The following is a 26,741-nucleotide window of genomic DNA, read 5'->3' as shown; positions in this document are numbered from 1 at the left end:
GTTACATATCTGCTTTACAGATTTTTTTAAAATTTGGAATAAGCAATTCTATCATTATAACCTGATAAGATATTAAGTCGGAACCGTAACTGCCACTGGAGAGATCTTTTTAAAGAATGATTATAGTTGCGGTCCCCAAACCATCCTCAATAACTAATTTTTTTTGAGAAAGCGTTTTGAATAAAATAGGAAGGTATTTGTACGTAATTATTAATATAGAATCTTGCCTTGGATAAATTGCACAGTCTTAATTGCACTACCACTCTCACTTTTTTAATATTTATTTTCCAATCCAGATATGGCTCTGGTAATCCGTGGGTAGCTAAAGATCTATATAAACAGTTGTATCTGGAAATGAGAATGAAATCAATATCCTCACTGACACATTTATTTTTATATTTATTAATTAATATAATATTAATAAGATTGTGAAATTGTTTTCTCAGCACAGCAGCACTTTGACAGTGAAAGAGATCCAATGAACCAACAGAGATAAATATATTTTACAAATTGGAGACCCAGTTGTTATCATTACTAGAAAAAAAATTAAGTTAAAGAGAGCGTTATAAGAGATTCTGAGCAAACGAAAGTGAGGCATATCTAAAATTTTAATAAGTAATGAAAGCATAGACTGAAATACAATTACTTTAACTGGGAGAAGATTGAATTCTGAACGTACATATGGGTTAGGAGTGTTTCTATTCTAAAGTATCATTTGAAGACTGATACGAGTTAAGAAAATGAGTTCTAATGGGTAAAAGTGAGGTACATTCAAAAAGGAAATGAACAACTGAATCAGGAGAAAAAGAGTTACAAATGAGGCAAAGATTGTTTTCATCAAATTCATAATAAGTAGGTATCATTAATTTGGAATCTTGCCTTGTTTAAACAATTGAAGTTGAACAGTTTCTAGCTGGTTAGTATATTTATAGGCTCATATCCCACCGTAAATTTCAAATTTAATCGTTAATCAAAAAAATTGTGATTAAATCTGAGAATTTAATTGAACATTAATTTTAAACACCGAATGCATTTAATTTCAGTTGCCACTTATAAAGTTAGCGAATACTAGTTTATTGTAACCTTTTTTTTCATCTTTTTGAACCGACTTGGTTAGTCAATGCGGATAGAGAGGATGTGTTTTATTACTCATTCATCAGAGTTTTCCGTGAGCTGGTAACACTCTGTTATGGCTAAGAATTGATCATGGTGCCCCCACCAAACAATTGCTCCTGCGATACGTCATCAGATCTTATTCCAAAGACCGGATTGCGATAATCCTCAACAATATATTGAGATGTGGGACAAAGGGAGTCAACCTTACATTTTTTTTGGAGAGGGTCTTTGGGAATAAAAAGGGTATAATAGTTTTAGAGAGAAGATATTTCAGAAGTATTTCCTAATCTCCAAGCACTTTCTACTATTGATGGCATCTGTATTGGTAAAAGGAAGGTGCCGAGCTTCAAAAAAGTGATATTATTGATGGAGATGAAGTAGCTGGTTGGTAGAGTGAAGCTACCAAGTTTGAGAAAAGTGATAATATTGATGATGATGATGAGGCACCAGCTAGGCAAAATGAAGGTGAATTGGCCCGATTCTGGTTCAACCACTGGCAAAGTTGTAGTTATAGAATTTAATCCCTTAAATTTTTATAAATTAAAAAATTTAAATTAAAAGTGAATTTGATTCAATCAACTAATTTTGGCCGATTAAATTTTTTAATTTTAATTATGATTACATTTGTTGTAGTTGTAAATATGGCCAATAAATTGAACAAAAAAATTGATGATTAAAATTAAATTTTGTATTAATTCAATTTGAAATTTACTTGTTCTGCCCATTTCTGATTCTGAATGAATGCACTTTTGGTAAATATACATATTATATTCTTTGAATGACTTGAATTTATAATTTATTAATATCTGCTGCACTTTAGTAATATCAAAGAGACTGCTAGAGGAATGACAGTGGGCTTAATGTTACGTAATTTTAAATTAAAAAGGGCGCTTGAATAGGAAATAGTGGAAAGAGATTTAGATCTAAGAGATCAATATGTTTGTTTTGGAAAGTTAATTTTAGGAATTACAATTTGTTGGCAGAGCTCTTTGTAGATCAAGTTAACTATGTAAGTGACATCCCTGCGGAAGAACTAAGGGAATAAGTATTAACTGTGGACTTTAACATTTAAAAAATAAACTCAAACACAATTTGACACTGTGATAGCGGCCTAATTTGTCTAATGGAATGAAGAAAACCCTGGGAATAAATATTCTACCAGAATTTTGTAATTAATGACTAAATTTAGTGTGGTCGAATCAACAAATTATGGGCGTAACAGTTGGTTTACATTCAAGTAATTAGTGAGTGTAGAATGTGGCGTGCCGGAAAAAGAGCCAAGGATTAGTGACAGCGAGTTGGTAGCTTCATTTCATGTTACTTTTGAAACGCTGGTTCAAGAGGAGTGTAAACAGTTTCTCTTTATAATCCTACCAACTGGGAAAACCAACGTTTATATTTCTCTTCAATTTTACGCTTCAATTTTGCCAACTGGTTTAAGAAAAGATTAAAACGGCTTCATAACGTGAAACTTCCATTTGCTATAGTAACTCATTCCCTTAAGTTTCACTTGTAAAGATTATATAAGCCGTGTACTTAATGCTTCAGAAAAAAAAGTAGCTGTCAATTTTCATTTTTCAAATACTTATTTGGAAATGTCACTTAAATAAAGTTTTGGTTGTAATGGTCACATATAATTAAACTTCAATAGCAGAACCTAATTTATATGTTTCCTATTATAAGGTATTTCTGTTTATGAAGTTGACGCGAGAGTAATTAAAAAACATTTCGAAATTGGGGCACACCAAATCACGTACTTTCATTAGTGGAAACAGATGTGACAACGTTGAGAATTTGCTGTGGTATATATATATATTTTTTGTTTTGAAAGGTTTTCAAATTAACCCTAAAAGGCCCTGTATGACTCTATATTCTTAGTGAAAAAACCGAATTTTTCTCTTCTCGTGGTGTAAATGTTGGGTTCTTCGAAAGTACACGCTGGCCATTGCATACCCTAGTGATTATAATTTTAAGTTGGTCTTTTCGTCAAGAAACCAAGAATTGGCATAATTCGAAGGATTTGAATAACCAATAAATTTTGTAATCGTGATGCACGAAATGCTGATGTCGGATAAAAATGTATTTAGATATTTGAATACGCTGAATTATTCCTATTCTTGCATCAAACATTAACCTGCTTATTTTGTATCCTTTAACTCTTTTGTTGCAAATAGAGCTTTGCAGATGAACTCTGTTCAGATAAAAGTATTTACATATCAAATTCCATCAATAAACACTATATTATTACTATATTTAGGTATTAAAAAAAAAAAATACATTTCAAGGTGCAAACGCCCAACCTTAAGGTGAACTTTGTCTAATATTTGCAGTAGATTAAATTTGGATATTAAAGAGTTTCCTGATTATTCTAACAGTACACAGTAATATATCTTTAGATTTGGGGACCAGACCATTCGAGGAGATCATTTTCAGTACAACCTTCACTCGTTTGAGGCTGCGAACTGTCTATTAAACTCGCATTCTCCGCTTCTTTGCCAGTCACAAGTACATCTATTGTGGCTTATGTACTGTACGATAATAATGGGTTCGCCTCATCTTCAACCCATCTATCTAAGGGAGTTCTGGTGGTAGAGAGAACTCACTCTACTGATTATAACTATTTATTACTATAATAATGTTATATATTATTAAACATTTCTAAATTTGGGCACACCAAATCACATATTTTTCGATGAAAACTCAATACAAGAAAACTAAGACCATCGCAGTATTTTCTTTTGGGAGAGTAATGAGAATTTCAGGAAATAAAGAACGCCGAAAATTAGGACAAAATTTTTCATTACGTATTTAATGTTTTATTTTTCTTCTTCTCCTTGATAAGTGTAAAGAAAATTACTGGCCAACTTTAAGAAGAGAAGTTGGTGCAAGTTGGTAGATCTCTTCTTAGAAGGTTTAGTTTGGTTTGTACTTCAAGCCCACCCACCTTATAGTACAGAGAGGGAGAGTGAACAGTATCTGCTAAAGCTTGCCCTGATTGGGTAATGATTTATTCTGCTAACTTGTTCCTTAGTTCAACTTACTGTACTAACAAATACTGACTTTAGTTTTGAATCTTCTTGGACTTACCACAAGGAACCAATGTAAGCTGGCAGCCATTTCACTCTAAATTGAACACCATATTTCTTGTTCTATTCTAAGAATTTTTTTTTGCAATATTCTTTATCAACATTTATTTAAATGTTTACTGTAGAATATTGTTCATATTTTTTGGTGACTAATTTCTTAGATCCAATAGGAATAAAGATTATTTCCAATTTCAGTCAAAATTTAAACTATAACATTATTAGAAATCAGTTTAAAGTACCTAAACAATCATGATATAAGACACACCATCCTTTGCTGTTAAAGATATAAAAAACATTATAATTGATTACCAGCATAAGCGCTGAAGATGACCTAGGTCCTAGGACGAAAGCTTTGCAAATAATAATATTCTAATAATAATACAAATGACTGAAATTAGCAATAATTTCTTTTAACTGTTAGCGAATCATTTTTCTAAACTTGATAAAATATTCCATTTTTATAAACTAAAAATTGTAACTTTATTTATCAATTTCGAGCAATGACTGTAGAATATCTACACTTCTTCAAGTTGATATCTTCAACTGAATTCTACGAGTACAAGTTATTAGTTTTTAGAAAATACTAAAATATTTTTAAAAAAAACTAATAACCATGTGCTAATGTGCTGTAATAGATGGACCTAGAAATAGTTTCAATCTGAACAGTGTCTGACAGAAACTTAAACAAAGCAATCCAATGGCTATTCATGAATTTGATGAATTAAAACTGAGTGATTGATGAAAATACGAGTCGTACAAAACCAACTCCAGAGTTGTACGCTTCGATGGACAAAATTTCTCTTTTTTTTATCATCCAATCTTCTTTGTCTTTTTTTTCAAATCAAGTATTTTTTTTTTCAAGTAATAGTAACTAGGCTGCATCGGATGTTGTAGTGGTGACGAACATAATAACTTAGATTAAAATTCCAGCTAATATTCGGTTATGTCATATTTTGTACAAACATATACGTTTAAAGTACCACAAAACATAGTTTAACAAACATTTTATTTGACCAGGGTTGCTCAAAATAAGTTCCTTGAATAATCAATTTTAGCTTCAATATTTCTTGCGGACAGAAAAGAGGATTAGCTCAGGTCAGTGAGCAACTTTAAATGAGATTAGTTTGTGTTCACGTAGCAATGAGCTTAGATCTTCTCATCTTGCAAATTGACAATACTTGCTAGATCTAGAACAAAGCAACTAATTTCAAAAATATTCTAAAATAAAAACTGAATATAAACCAAGTTGGTCATGATATAATTCCAGTCGCCGCAAAAAAAACTTATTTGAATATAACCTTTTGAGTGTAATAGGATTCCCGTTGACATTTACATATAAGTACAGGAACTCATTGACATTTTGACTATACACATATGACTTTATCATTTTCAGCACTTTTTATCTAATATTCCATTTTGTGGCTGAAAGTTTATTAATTCCTTAGTCTACTATGGCTAATTAAATAACAAACCAAGTATACATATTATATTAATGTTTGTAAGAACAGTTCTTGCTTCTCAATATTTAAATTTAGGGAGAATAATGTCTAGAAATGTTAGAAAAGTCATTATAGATTTCAGAGGAGAATCTATTCCATTGCGTTTCCCAATTTAAATTTTAGATTTAACAGAACATAATCTAAGGTAAAATGTTCAAAAGTTCAAAAATGTAAGATACCATGTCAAATTGTATTGAGTAGTTATGTGAGAACAGCCTGGGGTAATACTTTAGTTCAAATCCATCCAGTTTTCGAATGCAGCTCTTAGAAGAATCTTTTGACTTCTATCTTCATGCTCAACAAAGTTAGTCTCGTCCAAGATCTTTCTCAATTTGCACTTTGCAGTATTTTTAAACTAGTCGTGTGAACTTTACAAAAGTTTGTAAACTTGAAACCTGAAGGATAGGTTCATTCTTACGCCCTCATTGCTAAATCTCATATTTATCTGATCTCCTCCTTTACATGGTATGTAACGGAATGACGATTAGAAAATTTATAAAAGTAAAGTTGTTAACTTTACAAAATAAAAGTAGAAAATTGTATTTTGTTAAATTGTTAAAAATAAGAAGAGTGTGTTAAAAAAAGAAATTATCTTCCTAATCTGGTGTGTACCCGACGGTTCCAGAGTAAAAAAGTAAAACAAAAGTAATTCAATTTGTCAAGTTTGGAAGGTGGAGTTCGTGACGTAAGGTAGTTACTTGACGGGAACAGAAATCCGTGCCCGTAAATACTGCATGCAGCCTGAACATTCCAACGAGCTTTTTCTCTATTTTGTAATACTACATTAAATATTTCTTTGTCAGTTATAGTTTGGCCACTTTCTTTTATTTCTTATACGATCCTTTTGTTTCTATCTACACAATTTATTATTTCTGTAAACAGTATCTGTTTTCTTTAGAGTAAAATCATTAAAAAGAAAAGAGTTATTGACAATGTTCACAGATTTTCAGTATTTATAAAAAAGACAATCTTCTTTGCTTAACTTTTCCCCTTGATTTGTCTTGATTAAAGCTTTTTGCTTAAGCTCCTTTCTTTGATTGCGAATTACTGTGATAGAACAAAAATAAAAATGGTTTTCTTTCCATGTCTATAAACCTGAACACCTAATAGTGTCCGGTTTGAAGATTTTCAAGTGATAGCAGACATGTCTTCAAGATTTTTTCACAATGCTGTATGATTTAGCTAAGTATGAGGTAGGTGTAGATAACATCACTCGTAGAATTTGAATAAAGGTTAGCTTACCTACACGGATAAATAGAATAAAAGATATTTAATAGTTTAATGACTGGCGTTAACACAAACGTAAGAACGAGAGATTATTACGATAACTAACTATGGTAAACCAAAATATACAGCTAATAATAAATTAAACGTTTAAACGGATTTGATGGCGAACAGAGTAACTGAGTAGATCTGTACTCCTCGTTCTGTATTGTACTCTAAGAATAGAGTGATAGAATCATGCAGAGTGCTGATCTGGTATCCTTATTTACTCCGGTGTTTAGCCAGGTAGTATTATTCACTGACATCTGGCTTTTAGCCGTTACTCACTTTCACAGGCTATTCCGCAATATTTCTTGAATTTATTACTTCTATCGAATTTGCTCCTGCTGCTGATCTCTTGTTCTTTAATTATTTCTTGGTCTTTAAATTATTTCTTTTAAAATAAAAGAATTGAAATAAATTGCCTTTCTTCAATCTAATTCTTTAAATGAAATAATACAATAAAAAACCTCACGGATAGTCGCGGTGTCTGAATAAGCTACCGACCCTTGTTTAGTCTCAGATATTCTGTTTATTTTGAAACATTATACGGGGACTAGACAGTTCACTACACTGCTCTTAAACAGTTCACTACTCTTAAAACGTAAGCTATTAAACATGCTAGGTACCAAAAAAAGTTAAGAATCAAGGAGAAATCTGATTTTTCTGCATCTTTCGACTACTATAACCACATTTTACTTCCGAACGAAAGTTAAATTCAACACTATTTTTAACTTAACTTGTCGCAGAGAAGCGGTTATTTCTTTTGATTATTTCTTTCCCCATTTATTTGCAAGGAAGATTCTTTATATATTCTACTTTGTTCTCGACCTCATGATGTTTCATAGTAACATACTTTTTTTACCATCAATGTGCTGTTGGTTTTCAAGTTATTTATGTTTTGCACTCAGTGATTTTGAGCATTCTTACCTGTCGGTTTATTTTAGGGTTTATTTAAATAAATTTAACAGGTTTTCACTATGCCAATAAATATTTATTATTTCAATTTACCGTAAAATCATATTTTCTAATTGATCATAATTTGTATCATGATAACACTCTCGAGGTATTCTATTACTTTCACAGCAAAAGCAAAAAGGATACTTTTCAACCTGTCAAACAGTCTTAAAATTTGAATATTGTCGCGTAGTTTGTAATAGTTTTTCGACAGAGTTTACAAAAGATCATATTTACATAGAAAGCAAGGTTCAGAACCAGTTATTTTTGGTTTAACCACAGATGAGATTTATTTATATTTTCATTGTCTCCTTCAGAGGTCTGACTCCTCAGTAAGAAACAGTAGGAGTGCTCTATTTCCAACTGTATACAATGTTCAACTAGCAAAAGAGATTAAAAAGACAAGGAATGGTTAAATATGTATTCACGAATTCATTGTGCACCAGAGGCATGAGTGGAGTAAACGACGGCCATCCAATGATGGAAGCCGTCAGTCAGGTCGCTACAATGGCGTGCTTCCTGAGTAACACTCTTAAAAGATAGAAATTATGTTATGAGATGGTTGCCTGGCCCAGCTGCTTCAGAATAGATTTAAATCTGAACCTGATCAATTATTGTGGATTAGAACAGTGTTATTCTTAAACTTAAAATGGTACAGACATTTAATTATTTTTAGAGGATAACATTTAATTATTAGAAAAGTAAAGTAACAAATCAGTGGGGTGTAAAGAATGTGGTAGAACAGTTTTTCAGGGCACCCTTGGGAAGAAACTTGATCTACAACTTTAACTTTATCACCAAGTAAAAATCACGAAAGTGCAACAAATATCAAACAAACTTTCTAACGTTTAAAAAGTTTGCTCTTTAGCTGACTCTAAATGTATGCTCTGGAAATGTGAATCCCACTCTTAAATTTTGGTTATCTCGTAGAATTTTAAAACTTTTTAATTTTTGTCTTTATAATTAATAGCACTTGCTAATATTGCTCCCTCATTATCTTTCTTTCGTATTGGCCACCGGCCGCAATAGTATCCAGCGAATTTCTTCCTTCTTTTTTTCTTAGGCTTCGTCTTATTTTTAACGCAATGTTTACTTTAACAAATTACATTTTTCTTTTACCTCTTACCAGAACATTTTATTGTTCGTTTCATTTCTTTAAGGAAATATTCATTCGTATTCAGTTTTCGCATTAGTACTTCACGGAAAGAAAATTCTGTAACAATTTGCTGCCCTAACTCTCTTTCTGGGATTAAAGTAAAGGTTATCTAATTCAAAAGTGGTATTTTAATGAGAATTAATAGTAGAAAAGATCTACTAATTCTTTTCGATGAAACCACAATAAAACAAAAAACACCGGTGCCCCCCTTAAAAACTGAAATTCCTTTATCTTGCCAGTACCGAAAAACCAAATTCCTAATAAGAATCTCAGATAGTATTGAGGATTCGGCCACGAAGCGAATGGTGACCTCACTCACTTATTACTGAGAGAACTCAGCTCGACCTAAAAGGGGTAATAATTTAAAGAGAATAACTCATTCCTAATCTTACAAATTCACCAAAATTCATTTAAAATCATATTAGAAGGGTTATCACTCTAAACACCAATTATTAGGTATACAAGGTGAAACGCAAAGTGGATCGCACTCGTTTCAAAATATTTCGTGTTCAGTAAATTGGAGAAATGCCAAAACCAACTCTCATGGTCGTCATTTGAAAACTGAACAGCATAGAAACTAGCAAATTCATTTCCAAATATAGGTGTTAAAAATCGTGCCGAAATCAAACTTTATATTTCGTTTTGGTAGCAAAGAAGTCCATGAAGGATTTAGACAAAATCCATCAGCCAATTAGCGCGTGCGGTATCATATATTTTCTTGATATGTTTATAATACCATGAAGCTGAAAAAGATGTGGCTTAATAGAAACCAAACCAACTGCTACCAAAAATAAATAAATCTATAGAGGCTTCTTGAAGTATCAGAGAGTAAACGTAGAACGTAGTCGTCAGTAAAAGGGCCTAGTATATAAATGTGAATAAATACCTATCGCAATGGTGGTAATTTAGTAGTTGATTTTTGGGTTCGTAAGACCCACGTTGCACAAATCAACCCTCTGCAGGCCCAAGTTATTTTACTGTGAGTGTAGAGGGAGTTAGTATTGAATGTTGTTTCTGCTAATAGGCTGGGCTAACCGCAGCGACAAACACTCACCGAACTTCAACCAATTCCAAGGTCAACTCTAATATTCAAATTCTGATTACTTGAAACATAGTTACTTCTCACCAACTTGCAGTTAACTGGAAAGAAAATCATTGGATCCATTTATGAATAAAAACAAAACAAAAAGAACGCTGTAAAACCTCAGTAAAGTGGAAATTCTTGCGGACTAATTTTCTAAATATTTTAGTATATTATCTAAGCATTTAATTTAAATAAATATTTTTTAAGTTGTGATGGCGTAATTACACAGAAATGTCAATTTAAATGGAAGCCTCTCCCTCCCATTCCGTTACCCTTTTGTAAATTTTGAACTGATGATTGCAACTATCAAATTTGGACTTTGTTGCAATTTTCTTTATGAATTACGCTAAGCGGCACTCCACAATCAAACTCAAAAAACTATACATATCAACCAATTTGTATTTTATTTTTTTGTTCGTTATAACTTCTAGTATTAGTCAAAAAAAAAAGTTGAAGTGACGATCTACTATTATTATTGCCCTGATTTCTTTTTCCTTTTGCACTTTGTATCAACGGAATTTGATTGAAGTGGAAGTAATAATATACACAAAATGAAATGAAATCTTTATTGCTTATAGAGTTAACAGATCTCATAGCAAGGGTTGTCCTTGCTAATTTATAAATACAAAATTTATTGTAGTTTTAATGCAACATTAATTATATTAGTAAGATTAAGTAAATACAAAATATTAGTTATCATTTTACTAAATAAAGAGAATAATCTTTTGAAACATAGTAAGAACAAAATTAGAAAAAGATATAGAAGGATAAATCATGACTAAAGAGAATCAACTGGATGGTTCATTACAATAAGGAAATTTATCTATTTAAAATAAAATAACAATTAATAATTACAGGAATTTTGGCTGAAATGGCTTCTTTCTATTTATTTTTTGTTACAAATATTATTGTAATTTTGCAACTATTAAGGTTATAATAAGCGTCCCTCTGAACTCTTAGAAAGAGCGGTACTAACACTATACCTCTATCAAATTTGAAGAAAGAATTTTCTAAAAAATAAGATAAAGCAAGCCAAGGCTAAGTTCATAGAAAATAATGTTTTAATTTTGAAATCTTCAGCGAGTGTAAAGTGCAGGCATAATATCTTCTTAGGATAGAGATATTTTTTATTCACTAAATTTAATAATAAAAAAAAAAGAAGAGGCACGAAACTTCAAAATCTATAATATAAAAGTGAGCAGGCAATATTGAGGTGCGTCGTAATGAATTCGTAGCGCATCTTCAGTCAGGATATTGCGATCCAAGAGCAGAAGCGAACAATAAGTTTTAATCTGTCCTCGGGACCCTTATATATACATATATATATACTTATATATGAAGTTGTATTATATTGAGTTGGAAAATGAGAGATCTCTTTACTTATCGTCATAAAAGCCTCTGTGTGAAAGAAGAATTGACGTCATTGACGGCAATGTTGGAAGTAAGGCTATCCATAGTAATAAGCTAAAGAAAAGAATTCACTTCTCAGCATATACTTTCTCCAGGGAGTTATTATTTTTATTCATTTTTTTGTAAATAAAAAGTATAAAAGAGAATTCTTCACTTTTTGAATACGGTACCTTATTTTAAATATTTATTTATTTTGTTAGAAATTTTTCTTTTCTTTTATTGATTACAGTGGCGGGTATAGCAACCTAGTGTAATTTAATGGTTCACTTACCCTCTTTTCATTGAGTCAAGCTTGAATATATCTCACACACAATATTAGATCTTTTAAATTTAAACTTGTTTAGAGTTACATGTGATTAAACAATCATAAACTACGCTAAAGAAAAATATTTTTATTTCTTTGAATTTGAAATACAAAATAATATTCTGATATTGTCTTTCTGAATTCATGGAAAACCAGCTTGAAAATATGGTTATAGTGTCCCATTCTATCACTATATTCTTACATAATAACTAATATTGTACCGAGTTGCAGACAGATCTCTATTCAGTAATAATATTAGATATGACAATAAGCAGAACGGTCAGTGAAAGAATAAGTTAAAAGTTACCACAAACACAAGAAGTAGGATCTTGGTTGTTAAAAACAAGCAAAATTTGGCATCCATTTTCAAGAGTTGTCTATTAAAAATAATAGAATCTCCAATAATCGTCCAAGTTGCTAAGCACTGTTAAAACTTTGGTAAAAATTGGGATCTTACTTGATTTTTACCCCAAGTTACTTCTATGCAGGTCAAAGTGCAATAATTACTATGTTCTCAATACCCCTGACGATGTAATGTAAGAAACAACATACAAGACTGAAGAGCACGCCCTAAAAATGAAATGGTAAGCGTTCGAAAATATTAGTACTAAGATGCAATTCAAGAGAGAGCAATTTAGGCAGATACAGGGGTCAAGGACTATTATTTAGAACAGTTTAACGTTAAAGAAATGTTTACATTCATAAAAACTAATTTCGCTTTAACTATTAGCAACAACTTTGATATTATTTGTCTAACAAATCTGTTCAGAATTAGGCTTCAAAAAGAAGTATGTTCGAGGCATTTTCTCAGACCAAAAGATAATCAGAGTTAAATTAAACATTTTTTGGCTGACAATGTGTACAAAAATCTCGCGATTGGAATTGGCTAACTCTTCTTTGTACAGATATTACACTGCATTTGCAAAAATTTAAGATTGTATAGAATTTTTATGAATATTTTCTGAGAAAATAAATATTATGTCCATATCTTTGACTATGAATTAACTATGTCCATAAGTATAGGTTTTTTCAAATTCTACATTTCAGCTGATCTCTTAAGATTGTCTATTGCAGCAATGAAATAGATTTTAACCAAGAGCGTCAATAATTGCGTTGTCGATTATTGATTTGGGTTCTGTGAAAGCCAGGCATTATTAGCTTATTGTCAGATTAGAACAAAGGCTAGGATTGTTCAGCTAAGAAGCGTCTGAGAACAAACATCTGTCCGGCCAGAACTTTTCTTTTTTTGGTTAATCTGCTCAAATCTGTTTAATGGATTTAACAAGCCTCAGTTTTGACCACATATTGTATAGCGAAGCACCTTTCTTCTGTGGAATTTATCCCAATGAAAGTCGTCGAGGAGTTAGGTCAGCTGAAAATAATATTCATAGCTACTTCTTAAGTATATCACATGTACACTAATAAGAAAGGTGAATTTTAATATTTCTAATTATTAATTTTAAATTTTAAATGCACTCCTTTTAGAGGAATCAATGTGAATTCGTAAAAGTTTGTATACAACAAATTTTAGCTATAATTTCCACTGTAGGATTAAGGTTTATTAAGTATTAAATGCTAAATGTGCTAAACGTTAATTGTTAAACTATGTGCTAAATGCAGGAATTTATTATTATTATTTAATTTTGTTTTACTTAATTATTTTCACTACTATTAATTACTACTAAATAATTTGTTTTCATCGAGTGTGCGTAGTGTATTGTTCCAATTAGTATTTTAATTTTTTGATCTCCAAAACCAATAGATTTATAAACTTTCGTGCAATCTCCATTTCTCCCACCAAGTATCAGGCATTGCAATCGTACAGGTTTCCACCGAGAAATCCTTTTTGACATACCTAAAGTTCGTAGTAGTCGTTGTGCGCGTGAGAGAATGTATCAAAAGCTCACTAAGTACAAATTTACGCCGCAATAAAGTTTTGTTCAAAATTTTACCAAATTAATCAACCGACAAAATATTTTTTTTAAGAATAAATTTGTGATGAAAATCTTTTCAGAAGCAGCTTACATTTATTTAAAATTCAGATGTAGATTATGTCGAATCAACACAGCATTAATCAACCTCTTGAATTAATTAAAAACTAATCCATCTTTAAAAAGGGATTATATTTATTGATTTATTTATTTATTCCAATATTCTTCCATGGATTCATTTTGGCAGGAGCTACGTGGAGGTAGTTTGATGAATGAATCTTTTATATTTTAGCAGGCAAGTTTATGTAGACTCTTGCTCGCCAGCGTTTGCTAAGCAGTCTGCGAATGATAATTTTAGTCCTGCGATAGCTGCCAATTAGTATTTCTCTTCTTAGACAACATATTGCTTAAATATGGGATCAACTTTTTCGTGAGACGAGACTTCTAGATATAGAACTGGAGAGAATGTCGAGATTCTGTCTCTTTGTTTACTTAGGGTGGAAATTTTTAGCCCTCTACTTGCAACCAAGACGTTTGAAGAGGATATGGTTTGTTCTGCCGTAACGTTAGTAATGTTTACAGAATTGATGGTAAAGAGCGCCTCATGTTTAAAAGATGCTCTAAATATCAATTTTCCCAGATATATTGTGGTGCATAAGAGCATGTAATTTATATACGCTCTCCTATAGGTGTGGGGGGAGTTTGTCGTGTGTGTGTTTATTTACAAATTAAAAAAAATCGTGAAAACTTAAACTAACAAAAATAAAAATATGCTGGGGGAAAAAAATGCCGTTTTGCCAAATTTTGAACAAACTTTCAAATCGCTTCGGAAATCATGATTAAACGAAACGTAAATCGAGCTTCATGCAAGTTTTTGCTTGCGTTATTGTCTTGATAACTTGTTTCAGTTTAAAACCAAATTCGCCTCATAGCTATTACTATATGAACGTATTTCTGGTAAAAGAAACTCAATTCAAAACATTTGGCACGATCATAGCATTTCCATTTGCAGCATTTTAAGAGGCAATACACCCTAATCATGAACCCAGTTTAAGATTAAACGGGTAATAAGACCCTTATTTCAAAATGATTTCCTTAACAAGATCAGACATGAAACATTTTATAATTCTGGAGAATGGAAAATTTTCTTTAACGTCGTAGAAAACAATCTCTTTCTTATTCGGTATGGAAAGGGAAAAGTAGATTACTTAAATAAAACAGTCACGACATGTCAGTAGGATGTGCCTTTACCCTCCAAGTCTTGTCACTTTTCTTGAATTCGCTTCTAATTTAGTAACAAAAAATACGACTTTTTGTGAGATTTAATAGACAATAAGTAGTTACTTTTCTTCAAGTTTGTTACATGGAATTAATATTTCGCTTAGTAGTTCGTCAATACTGATCCATTTTTTTAAATTGATATTTATAAAGTGAACTTAGTTTTCCTTTATTCTTTATTTATTTACTCAAAAAATAAATTAATAATAATCCGTGGATTCCGCAGTTATATCGCCTCAACTGAAGGCTGAATAGGCTCTCCAACCCTAAAATCCTTTCTGTTGAAAGGCACCAATATGAGGCGAAACTTAGGGCAAAAATTTAAAAAAAAGTAAACTTTATTCAGTTGAAAATTTGGGCATTACTGAAACACACTTCCGTTACATAAATATAATCAGATATATCTTCTCCTAGAAGAATTTCTCTCCGAAGATCTATTCACATTCCGGGTTTTGTAGAAATAATAACATTCAGCAGGGTGCGTTTCATGATATTGCTTAGACGTTCATAATTTATAGCATCCTAACTTGTTTGGAAGCTCGAAGAAATCCTTCATTTCACTTATTACCTGATCGTCAATCCTTTTCTAAACAACCGCACCTTCTGGATCCACTCCGAGTGTTCACTCTATATTCCTAGTCCACGCTAGTAATCCTCAAGGAAGAGTCTTCATTATAAATATTTTACATCGCAGTTATGCCGTCCCACTTAAAAAACAATCCTCCATTACTAAGCATCTACACATACAGCTCTCCTAAGCCCAATAAATAATATATAGCTTATAAAATTGAAGAGCTCAAAGTCAACCCCACTAAACATAAATCAAAACTTTTACAGCTAGAATGCTAAATGATCACGAGACAATCCCGGCCGTTGTAACCCACGCACAAGACTGAAGAGACAGAAACTAAACAATACAAACTTCTCTCTAGATGGTTTGACTGACGTTTTTAACTGTAAAAAGAAAACAAGACTTATACTCTTGACAGTTATACAACCACAATGGAGTATTACGGAAACATGGTTAATCAAGCATTTAAATTCGTACCGGATTTCCCTCATCTTCAAAAAATGATACCGACCAATGATACCATACCGACTTAAAACCCTACAAGTCCGAAAATTAATTACAATCTGCTACAAAATATTACACGATTCCACATCTGCCTACCTTAAACCCTTTTGTTCAAAAAGCCTGGCCTTCCTTAACAAACCCTACTGGGGATTAAAACGCCGCTGCACCTATGTAGATTTCCTTATTTCCATCTAATCTTCTATCGATTTAAATTTAAACTTAAGTACTTCTACAAGAGGAATCTTCCAACTTTTTTTATTATATTTGCATGTGATATTGTAGAGATTACCAGAAAAAATCACCTAAATCTGAAAAAAAAATCCAAGCAAACCAGCAAACCAAACAACGTAAATATTAATAATTAAAAAAAACCTATATTTACCATCAACCACACATTCCAATATTTAATAATCTCTCACCTATAACTTTGAAACCTCAAATCAGCTGCAAAAATAAACCAATAAAAACCTCTCCAGTCTGTAGAATTGTCAATGCCTGTGACCACGTAACAATAATGGAACAAATTAAAAACCAATTGGCTCAGTTTTGAAAAGCAGAAATTACGTTTAAAAAAAAAACTAACGCCACACACTTCAGAAAATCGTCTAAATTTTAAGGCTAGGTGTGCACAATATTGTGTATTTGTAAGCTGCGTAAATGAGTAATGAAAAGGAAGGTCATTCTTCAGCTTCAAGAGCAGCCCAAGGTGCAATATCCGAATGGAAGCTTGCTTCACATCTATAACTGGATAGCATTCCCTCAAGAGGGGAAGCGAAGGTGTGTCTAAAACGAGATGGCATCGTTGAGTAGTGAAGTCTTCTAAAGCTAAACTGGTGATCAAGAATAAAGTGGTAGATCTCGAGTTATGGGAGATAAGGGTGAATTTGCTTTTTATGTATTTTATCAAGGATGGGTAATAGGCCAATAAGTCGATAGGATAACACAGAAGGTGTTGTGGTTTATGAGGTCTCTTATCTTAGGAAAGAACTAAACAGTCTTGAACATCAGTTTAAATTTCATTTTTGGTGTCAAATTCACTTTACGTGGGTCAAAGTGTACGCTTTTCTCCTAGCGAAAATTCCATCCAAAAAACGATATTAGATTTTTAAATTTTTTGCAACTTTCTTCGAAGTCGTCTCTTATAATTTTGTTTAAATTTTGCTCTGCATATTATAGAAGGTTTTCCTATTTTATAAGATTTTTAGTAAAAATTTGTCGTTTTTATCCATTCATTTAATTTCTAAATAGTTTTTCACTGTACTCGTAGATATATAATAATTATTTCTTTAAATTGTTGCAGGTGGAAACAGAGAAGGCCGGAAGTACCCTGTACTTGTTTATGTACATGGAGAGAGTTATCAGTGGAGCGCCGGAAATGTATTTGACGCTACAGTTTTAGCAAGTTATGGCAGTCTCGTTGTTGTTACCATTAATTATCGGCTGGGATTGTTAGGTCAGTAAATCTGAACCACACTCATGTATTCATTTCATAAATTTATATTTTGGCCCTATTTTTATATGAAGCCCATTCAAACCATAAAATAAGAGGATCAAATGACAAAGAGATGTAGAACGCTGAGTTTTCGTTGAAGATTTGGGTAATGAATTATGCCTTCAGAATGGTATCTTTATTTCTTCTAGAACAAAGGAAAGAAATTACAAACTAAGGCTTTTAATGCTATAAAAAAAATTTTTTAAAAACTAAAATTCTTAGGATAAATTACAAGCAAAATGGGCGCCGTGACTGTAAAATTTGCTGGTGTAAAATCTGGAACAGATTTGCGTTTGTAGTATTTTAATAATAAACCCTTTTACTAAATAGTGGTTATTAGACAGGATTCTTACTACTCAAAATAAAATTGCATTCAATCAACAATTAACTCAGCTTTAGCTATTGCCGCCCTCAGGGTGCTTGAGTTATGATTACTCAAATTCGTCCATTTTCTGAATATTTGTATGGAATACATAATAATTAAATCAAAATAAAAAACTTAAGTTTTCTGCCCTCACCAACTAAGAAACAATCAGTTTGTTATCAAAACAATACTTTTAAAATTTAATGAATTGTTGAATTATTTATTAGAACTTGTATTTTACCTTTCTTTCTTTATCTTTAAATTAATTTATTTATTCTCTCCTTCGGCAGCCAAGCTTCTACGTATACATCGTTCTTTTCCATTCGTTCCGATCCAAGTCACACCACCACTTACCTTTTTCATTTCCTAATCCAATTTTGTTTTTGGCCTGCCTCTTATCCTGTTTAGTTCCATTGTCTTCCAGTCCAGCATTTTCCTTGTCCATCTCTTATAAATAGATCGACCTATGTGACCAGCCCAAATCCACTTTCTTTTAGCAATCAGTTTCGCTATTTCATCTATACCTGTATTCTCCCTCACCCATTTATTACTTTTCATTTCCCTTCTTCATATTTTCAGCATACTCCTCACCATACATACTTCTTACTGTCCTTCTCAATTTTAGCAATAAATTAGAGTGCCATAATTTCTCCTTTCTTCCGATCTCAATATCTGATATGAATAATTTCTTATATTTATTATATGCTCTCCAACCCAGTCCATTTCTCAGCTAATTTTTTTATAATTATTCCATCGTTTAGTCATCTGACCCAAATAAATCAATTATCTCACCTCTTCTACATTTTTGATTTTAATTTCATTGAAAAAGTCTCTTGATTGTTTAATCTAATTAATTTTGTTTTTTGTGGATTTTTGGATTTTAATTTGTGATTTCGCAATTAATATAACATCAACTACAAATTTTATGACATTTTATTGCTCTCCAATTACTTTTATGCCGTATTGATCCTAACTATATTTTTTTGAAAGCTTGTTTCATTACACAACCAAATATTTTTAATGATGGAACATAGGCCTTGTCGAAAACTTCTTCTAAGCGCAAAATATTTACTTTTACCTCCCAACTGTTATTTTCCACTGTAAAGATTGCTGGATTTCTAAGATTGCATCACTCTTGGAAAAATTCTTTTTAAATCTAATCTGTTGAACAGGAGATTCAAAGTCAAATTGGTCCCTTATTCGTTTTTAGTGAATAATATATTTAAAACTACCTTTTAAGGTCAAAATAGTATAAGAACACTGAGCATTCTGGAAGACCAAAAGATAAAACAGTAGAATCTCTGTTGCCTTAAAATCCATTATATTTTTAATTGGACAAAATAGTGTTAAGGTAAATGAAGGGCGTTTACAATGTACATTTAGATTCCCGTTAATTCTTTGCTGTAGTCAGAATTTCACAGTCTGCTTGTTGGATACTTTGCCTTCGCTATTCTACGCAGTGTGAAGTCAAAGCTAATAGTTTCATTTCATTCCTATACTAACCGCAAGAGTGCGAAAGTGGAAAATACATGTTTTACTTCATGAAATTATGAAATATTTCAATGAAAAAGCATAACATTTGTACGAATGTGAATATGGTAAGTACAGAAAGTGTAGTCGTTAAACGAGTTATTGGAATCGATTCCGACCCTGTATGTGCTCCAAATCCAACGAATCCAAGGTGGACTCGTTTTGCCCATCACTAATTGATTTTTTATTTTTTATTCCATAAGGTTTGTCGTTTTACACCACCTGAAATAAAGTAAATAAATAAGCTTGTAAATCTTAATAGATAAAAAGGTCCATCTGCATCACTAATATTATTTAATTTGTAAACAATCATTTTACTAGCGCTTTAAGTACCAGCAAATTGTACAGTGCAGAGACTGTTATTGTTTTGCAGGTTTTTTAAACGCCAACACTGATCCATATCTTCGTTCACCGTCCAATTATGGATTGATGGATCAAATAGCGGCACTTCATTGGCTACAAGAAAACATTGTGTTCTTTGGCGGTGATCCTTCTAATGTTACTTTGATGGGCCAAGGTACAGGAGCAGCGTGTGTGCATTTCTTGATGACTAGTAGTGCAGTACCTGAAGGTTAGCTAGCTTAATTTTTATAAAATTACTTTTTTTTTCTCTAAATCATTATATTGCATTGAATAACTAAATTTAATACCTTATATCATTAAATTACATTATTTATTCCATGTTTTAGGCGTATTATTTCATAGAGCAATTATGATGAGCGGTTCTGCGAACGCGCCTTGGTCTTTGGCGCGACAACCATGGCGTTATGCTCGTCAATTGGCGCGTCACGCTAATTGTTCCTGGGACCAGTCACACGCTCATTTGCTCAAATGTCTAAGGGAAAGACCGTTGGAACTGCTCATGTCTGCCCAAATTGAAGCTTCACCATTTGCGACAACATTTGGACCGAGTGTCGATGGTGTTGTAATTGACACACCTCTGGAACGGCAGACAAGTCTTGCTGGAATAAGAGCCAATGGTAAATCCTTTACTTAAAAAATCATGGACATTTCATAAGCATAATTGTAAATTTTAAACAATATAAAATAGAGACAATTGTATCGAAATTCAAAGCAGTGAATAGGTGAGTAGATGAACTTCTTTAACTCGACTAAATCAACATTTCAAGATGTAAACACCTAAAATTGTATTGAAATAATATTGCTACAGTTAAACAGTAGTGAATCTTTATATGGTGTACACAATATGGCAGTCCAAATAAATATTCCTTGGAATTGTTGCAATTTATTTGATTATATAACTTGTTATAATATTTTAAAATCCTGACTATTTACGATGGCATGCATCACGACCATTGATAGAGTAAGAGGTTAAGAAAAAGAGCTAGTGATATTTTAACACGCGAAAGATGTCAGGGTGAGAAAGGGATCAGTGATTATAAGAGAAGTTTCGGATGATTCTGGTATTTTCACGTTCATTTTAGTATCGATTAACTTACACAGTATAGAGGTCACAGTATAGAGCATTCGGCTGGAAACAAATAAGGTTCATCAAAACTTTGGATTGGATCAGCTGCGAGACTTCTAGCGAATAAAAAGATGTCACTTCTCATATAAATCTAAAAAATTCTATACTTAAAAGAAGTATTGTGTTGTATAGGTCAACAAGGCGGCAATAAATGGGCTGGCAGAGGAGAAAGAGGACAGTTGATTGGACATGAATGGATCTCTTCAAGAAAGAGTTTAGTGACCAAGCTTTCCCGTTATGATCTACTATTGGGTGTAGTTAAAGCAGAAGCTTTTCTTGCTTTTACCGGCGAGGATGTCCAATACGGGATTGAACCAGATCGTCGCACAAATATATTAAGAACATTTGTTAAAAGTACCTACAGGTTAGTCAAAAATATTCTTTCTAACTATGAAAAAATTAACAATGAACAAGAATTTTTAATTTACAGAATAATTTGTGTATTACATTTTCACTTAATTATTGGTTAATAATTATGTATATGATAACAAATTTATCTCATCTCTATATTAAAATTTAGTCAAATTATTTTGAACTGTTTTGTCTGGATGATAATCAATTCATGAAATCATTGTTTTAATAGCTTTAATGAAATTATTGTATTCGTTCGCTATTGATTTATTAACAATGATTTACTAACACTGTACTTGGTTAGATCCGCAGTGCTGGTTAATATCGCTTATTTATAAAGTTAGCGCCATAACAATACTTTCGGATCATGTATTCCGGCCAAAAATAATATCAGAAGAAACATTGATCAGGAATATCGAACTTATGTTATGTTTGGTTCGTGCTCATGTTCACAAACAACATTTCCTAAACCTCTCTTTTTCCATGAAAAACAAAACCTTATGCTTTCTCAAATCTTCTTACTTTACTGTGAAACGTTCTTAACTTTTCCTCTCTAAAATAATTGTATTATTGTGAAACTTTCAGCTTAGAACAGTAAAACAGTAATTGAAAAATGAACACGAAGAGAGAACTCATTGCTTAATGAGCACGATGAGTACATGAACAGTACCCCAAAAAAAAACCATTGAAAGATTGAGAGTAATCTGCTCCTAAATCTTATTTAAAAAAAAAAAAAACTTTTATTAATCACTATTCAGATTTGAAATCAATCTTTAATTTTATATGACTGCTAAAATCTAGAACACCTCCATATTCACTAATAATTTCCCCAAAAAGTCATGTTTCACACTAACCATGAATTCAAGAACACGATAATTTTGCATTATCTATCTAACCAGTCTTAAAAGAAATAAAATCCCAAATATAGCCATGAAAGTTCCTTATAATCTTTAAATTTGGATTTTTTTATTAATATCAGGCAACACTTGAACAAGTTACAGGTACTAAAATATCCGTCTATAAAGGTCCACATCTCTGTACAAACAACTTAACTTCTTATCCATCACTTTAACAAGATTTTGGATTTTTGTCTTCACTTTACAGCGTAATTTAATGCTTTCTTTTGTGAATAACAATCGAACACCCTAAAAAGTGAAATTATCTTTATTAATAGCAATGTTTTGCGCAACTTTTCTTAATAGGACTAACATAGGACTAATTCGTATACTTTACAGTAGTGCTACATACACAGTTATCAGAAAAAAATAACGTTTTTTCAGGTATCACCTGTCCGAGATATTGGCAACTATTGTAAATGAATACACCGATTGGGAACGCCCCGTGCAACATCCTATAAACATTCGTGATGAAACTTTAGAAGCGTTAAGTGATGCTCAGTATGTTGCACCAATTGTGCACACCGCTGATCTTCATTCATCTACAAGAAGAAATTCATTCCTTTATGTTTTCGATTATCAAACAAGATTTGGAGATTATCAACAGGTGAGGCAATTAAAGAATTTTTTTTTTTTTTTTCATGTTATTGAAAAGTGTATAAGCTTCATGTGTGATAAAAATGAGAAAGGAGCATAGATTATTCATTGATTTAAATTACTGCTGTATCTTGAGTAAAATAAATCTTACTCTCACTTCTAATCTGCCTGGGTTGTTGTTATTAATGTAAAAAATAAATAATCGAGTAAGACAGACAATTTTTGTATCCGAGCTCCACAAAAACTGTGGTTATTAGTTTCAAATTCAAGTTTTTAATTTATCTTAGCGTTTAATATAAATATAAGTGTGGGGTACCATTATCAGACTGTCAGTCACATATGCTATCGAACCCTCAAAAATATACAGCCCAAGTTAATGAAGACTTACTTCATTATGAATACCGTTGATAATAATTTTGAATATTTTCTTAAAACACACACAGTTAACAACTTATTACTTTTCCTGTTTCCTATTTTTAACACTATATGTATGTTTATATACACTATATATAGAGTGTATACAGGGTGACCAAAGTTATATGCTCCACCCACTTTTTTTTTTTAACGGCGGGAAATTTCGAAAAAATAAAAAACACGTATTTAATCATTTTTAGTCTAGTTTATTTTCAGTGATTGAGCCATTTTTTTAAACCCCTGTATCTCGAGATACAGCATCCAACTTTTGTTTTTCAAATGGAACGTTATATTTTTTTTGCATATTTTTATAGTATTTGAGCTCCTAAAATAAACAAAAAATTTTTTTTTGAAATCGGTTAGGTTTTTCAAAAGTTATGGTAATTTAAAATATGAAAAAAAAAATTCACTTTATTGTCAAAATTACGTTATTTTTTCTAAAGAATCTGTTCAAACTGGGCACAATCAACGGATAGGCAAGCCAAAACTCTGGACTCCCACGCTTTGCTTGTAGCAGCACTTATGGTGGCGAAGTCAAGATCTAGGCAGGCTAGAGTTATTCGACGTTCAGGTTGCGTTTTCTACAAACGTTTAGGTGGAGTTATAGGAAATCAACTAATCGGCCCATACTTCTACAGAGAGAACTTAACTGGTGAAAGGTATCCAACTTTTTTTTCAGAAATATTTTGCCAGTTCCGCTTGAAGATGTTCATCTACAACGTCGGATAGATATGTATTTTCAACAAGATGGTTACCCGGCGAGAGTGGTTCGAGGTTAGCTGGGCAGAAATTTCCATTAAAAGTGCTTAAGGACTCATTGTCCCATCCAATGGCCACCTCGATCTCCGGATTGACCCAAATGGACTATATTTTGTGGGGATACCTAAAAAAATAAAGTGTAAAGTATCCTTAATCCCGTGGCTTCAGTCGATGATCTGAAACGTCGAATTACTCTAGCCTGCCTAGATCTTGACTTCGCCACGATAAGTGCTGCTACAAGCAAAGCGTGGGAGTCCAGATTGTGGCTTGCCTATCCGTTGGTTGTGCCCAGTTTGAACAGATTCTATAAAAAAAATAACGTAATTTTGACAGTAAACTGAAATTTGTTTTTCATATTTTAAATTACCATAACTTTTGAAAAATCTAACCGATTTCAAAAAAAAAATTTTGTTTTTATATACTACAAAAATATGCAACAAAAAACATAACGTTCCATTTGAAAAACAAAAGTTGGATGCTGTATCTCGAGATAGATACAGGGGTTTAAAAAAATGGGTCAACCACTGAAAATAAACTAGACTAAAAATGATTAAATACGTGTTTTTTATTTTTTCGAAATTTCCCGCCGTTAAAAAAAAAGTGGGTGGAGCATATAACTTTGGTCACCCTGTATATAGCAAATAAATTTCATTCATATTATCCACTAAATATCATCAGATGTAGTATAATTCACTTATTAATTAAGGCGAATTGGTTGAGTTGTTCACTCCACTTCTTGTAAATTAGCTCAAATGAACCTTGAAACTCCGCCTATAATGTTCTAGTTAGGGAATGCCAGAACCAAAGTTCTGTTAAGCTATGTCACAGACAGTTTATAAAGGCATTGAAGTGGTTTTAACTTGTAAGGCTTCAGATAGTGATTTATTTGGGATATTGCAAAATTACTAGATACCTCTGATTATCTATCCATCCTTAATTAGTTTATATTTTTTATTTTAATTATAAAGAAAGATATTAAATTACTTATCACGAATAAAATTAATTTTAAAATAAAAATTATATTATAGATAGACTCAGTCAGTTTTGAATCATTAATTCGAAACTTTTGGAAAAATGTTTGCTTGAGTGTCAGTGCTAACTTAGAAATTTTTACTAAATACGACAAAGAAGCCGAAAAAATTTAATGATCACAAATTTTTCTGGGTTCTCAACACTTTGATTTTGTATTTTGTTGATGTTTTGACAAAATTTGATCGAACAAACAAATTTTTTTAAATATGAAAACGATAATTAGTATCATATTTTGTCTTTCTAGCTTTCTGCTTTGAGTGTAGTTGTGAGGATTTTTGTCGGAACGAATGAGAGGATGAGATTTCTGAATGCTAATAGAATATTTATGGGAACGGCTTTTTAAGATGGAAAGTTTTTTAGTGATCTCCAGGGGAAGAGCTTTATTTCTAAACTTTAGTACACAATGAACCTCTTTAAGCAAAAATAAGCGTCTAGTAAACTGAGATTTTTCAATTAGACTAGTGCGGATAGTTTGTCCGAGTTTTGATGATGTACTACATTAAAATCTGCTACTAGTTAATTAAATGCAAATAGTTTGTTAAAAAACTGGTGGAATATTCTGTTTTGATGTCGCTATACATTTCTGCGCTTCAGATATATAACGAAAACAAACCACCTCATTGTCTTGGTCATTAAGATAAAAAATAATATTTTAAAAAACAAAAACTTGTACATTGGGCCGAGGAAAGGTGTAGTGTGCGTAGTACAGTAAGTAGTTAGAATGTGCTTACGACCTCGAGAGAGAGTAGAAAGAAAAATCAAAATACTTACGGCTGATAGCTGCAGCAGTCCATGTGCCGAAGAATGAAAAAAAAAATCCGGTTTCGTAATGCTGTATTCTTCTAATTTAGCGCCAAGGATGTGTACACGGGGAAGAATTGGCTTATGTCTTTGGAGCACCATTGGTTGGAGGAATGTCTCATTTCGCTAGAAATTATACAAAAGCCGAAATCTTATTATCTGAAGCTACCATGACGTATTGGAGCAATTTTGCGAGAACTGGGTAAGCAACAAATTAAGTAAATATTATGTGAATTCTAATTTTGATGATTAAAATTTCTTATATGTACAATATTTCACTGCATCTTTTTTATTGATTGACTTCCTTCCTTGTTGTCTAGTTGTTAACTAGAGCGATGGGGCGAATAAAAAATACACGGCGCTACTTACTATAGTGAAATTTTAAAATTAAATATAGTACCAGTTCCTTTTGTTTCTTGATTGCAGCAATCCAAATGAATTACAAGAAAGTGATGTAAGCCACGTCCTTCGTCAAGAAAGGAGTAGATTCAAAAATGTAGAATGGACACCTTATGAAGTAGTTCATAAAAAATATTTAAATTTAGGTTGGTAAATTTTTTGTTTTGATTTCAGAAGTTATAACTAGTAAGATTTATGTTATTACATACCGATTTATAGGTATTGTATTATAGCTCTCTCACATAAAATAATGTCATCATATCAACCATCACTTATATAGATGAATGGCAGGCATTTATTTGATAATTTTTTTTAGACACAAAACCAAAATTGAAGAATCATTATCGTGCCCATCGTCTCTCATTCTGGCTAAACCTAGTTCCAGACCTTCACAAACCTGGAGGAGACGATGTGCCACCATCTCATCATCAACTTCACGATGATTTAAAAAATCAGGT

At 31.9% G+C, this 26,741-nt stretch overlaps 1 protein-coding gene across 3 annotated transcripts in view; it reads left to right on the top strand.

Annotated features, from left to right (window-relative positions):
- Positions 1–26,741, top strand: part of Nlg3 (Neuroligin 3) — a 613,493-nt gene that overhangs the window by 574,905 nt on the left and 11,847 nt on the right. For all 3 annotated transcript variants that reach the window (XM_074124459.1, XM_074124460.1, XM_074124462.1), the window contains exons 3-10: positions 17,460–17,612; positions 19,919–20,116; positions 20,235–20,525; positions 21,167–21,398; positions 22,666–22,888; positions 25,935–26,086; positions 26,311–26,429; positions 26,600–26,739. In XM_074124459.1, coding sequence (XP_073980560.1) covers positions 17,460–17,612; positions 19,919–20,116; positions 20,235–20,525; positions 21,167–21,398; positions 22,666–22,888; positions 25,935–26,086; positions 26,311–26,429; positions 26,600–26,739 — 1,508 coding nt within the window. The remainder of the gene's footprint in view (positions 1–17,459; positions 17,613–19,918; positions 20,117–20,234; positions 20,526–21,166; positions 21,399–22,665; positions 22,889–25,934; positions 26,087–26,310; positions 26,430–26,599; positions 26,740–26,741) is intronic.

The sequence above is a fragment of the Rhodnius prolixus genome, unplaced genomic scaffold (assembly GCF_049639745.1).
Source record: "Rhodnius prolixus isolate KJV_2025 unplaced genomic scaffold, Rpr scaffold_3, whole genome shotgun sequence".
In the NCBI taxonomy this organism is placed as follows: Eukaryota; Metazoa; Arthropoda; class Insecta; order Hemiptera; family Reduviidae; genus Rhodnius; species Rhodnius prolixus.
The sequence above is the reverse complement of the archived record's forward strand: the minus strand, read 5'-3'. Positions and strand labels throughout refer to the sequence as shown.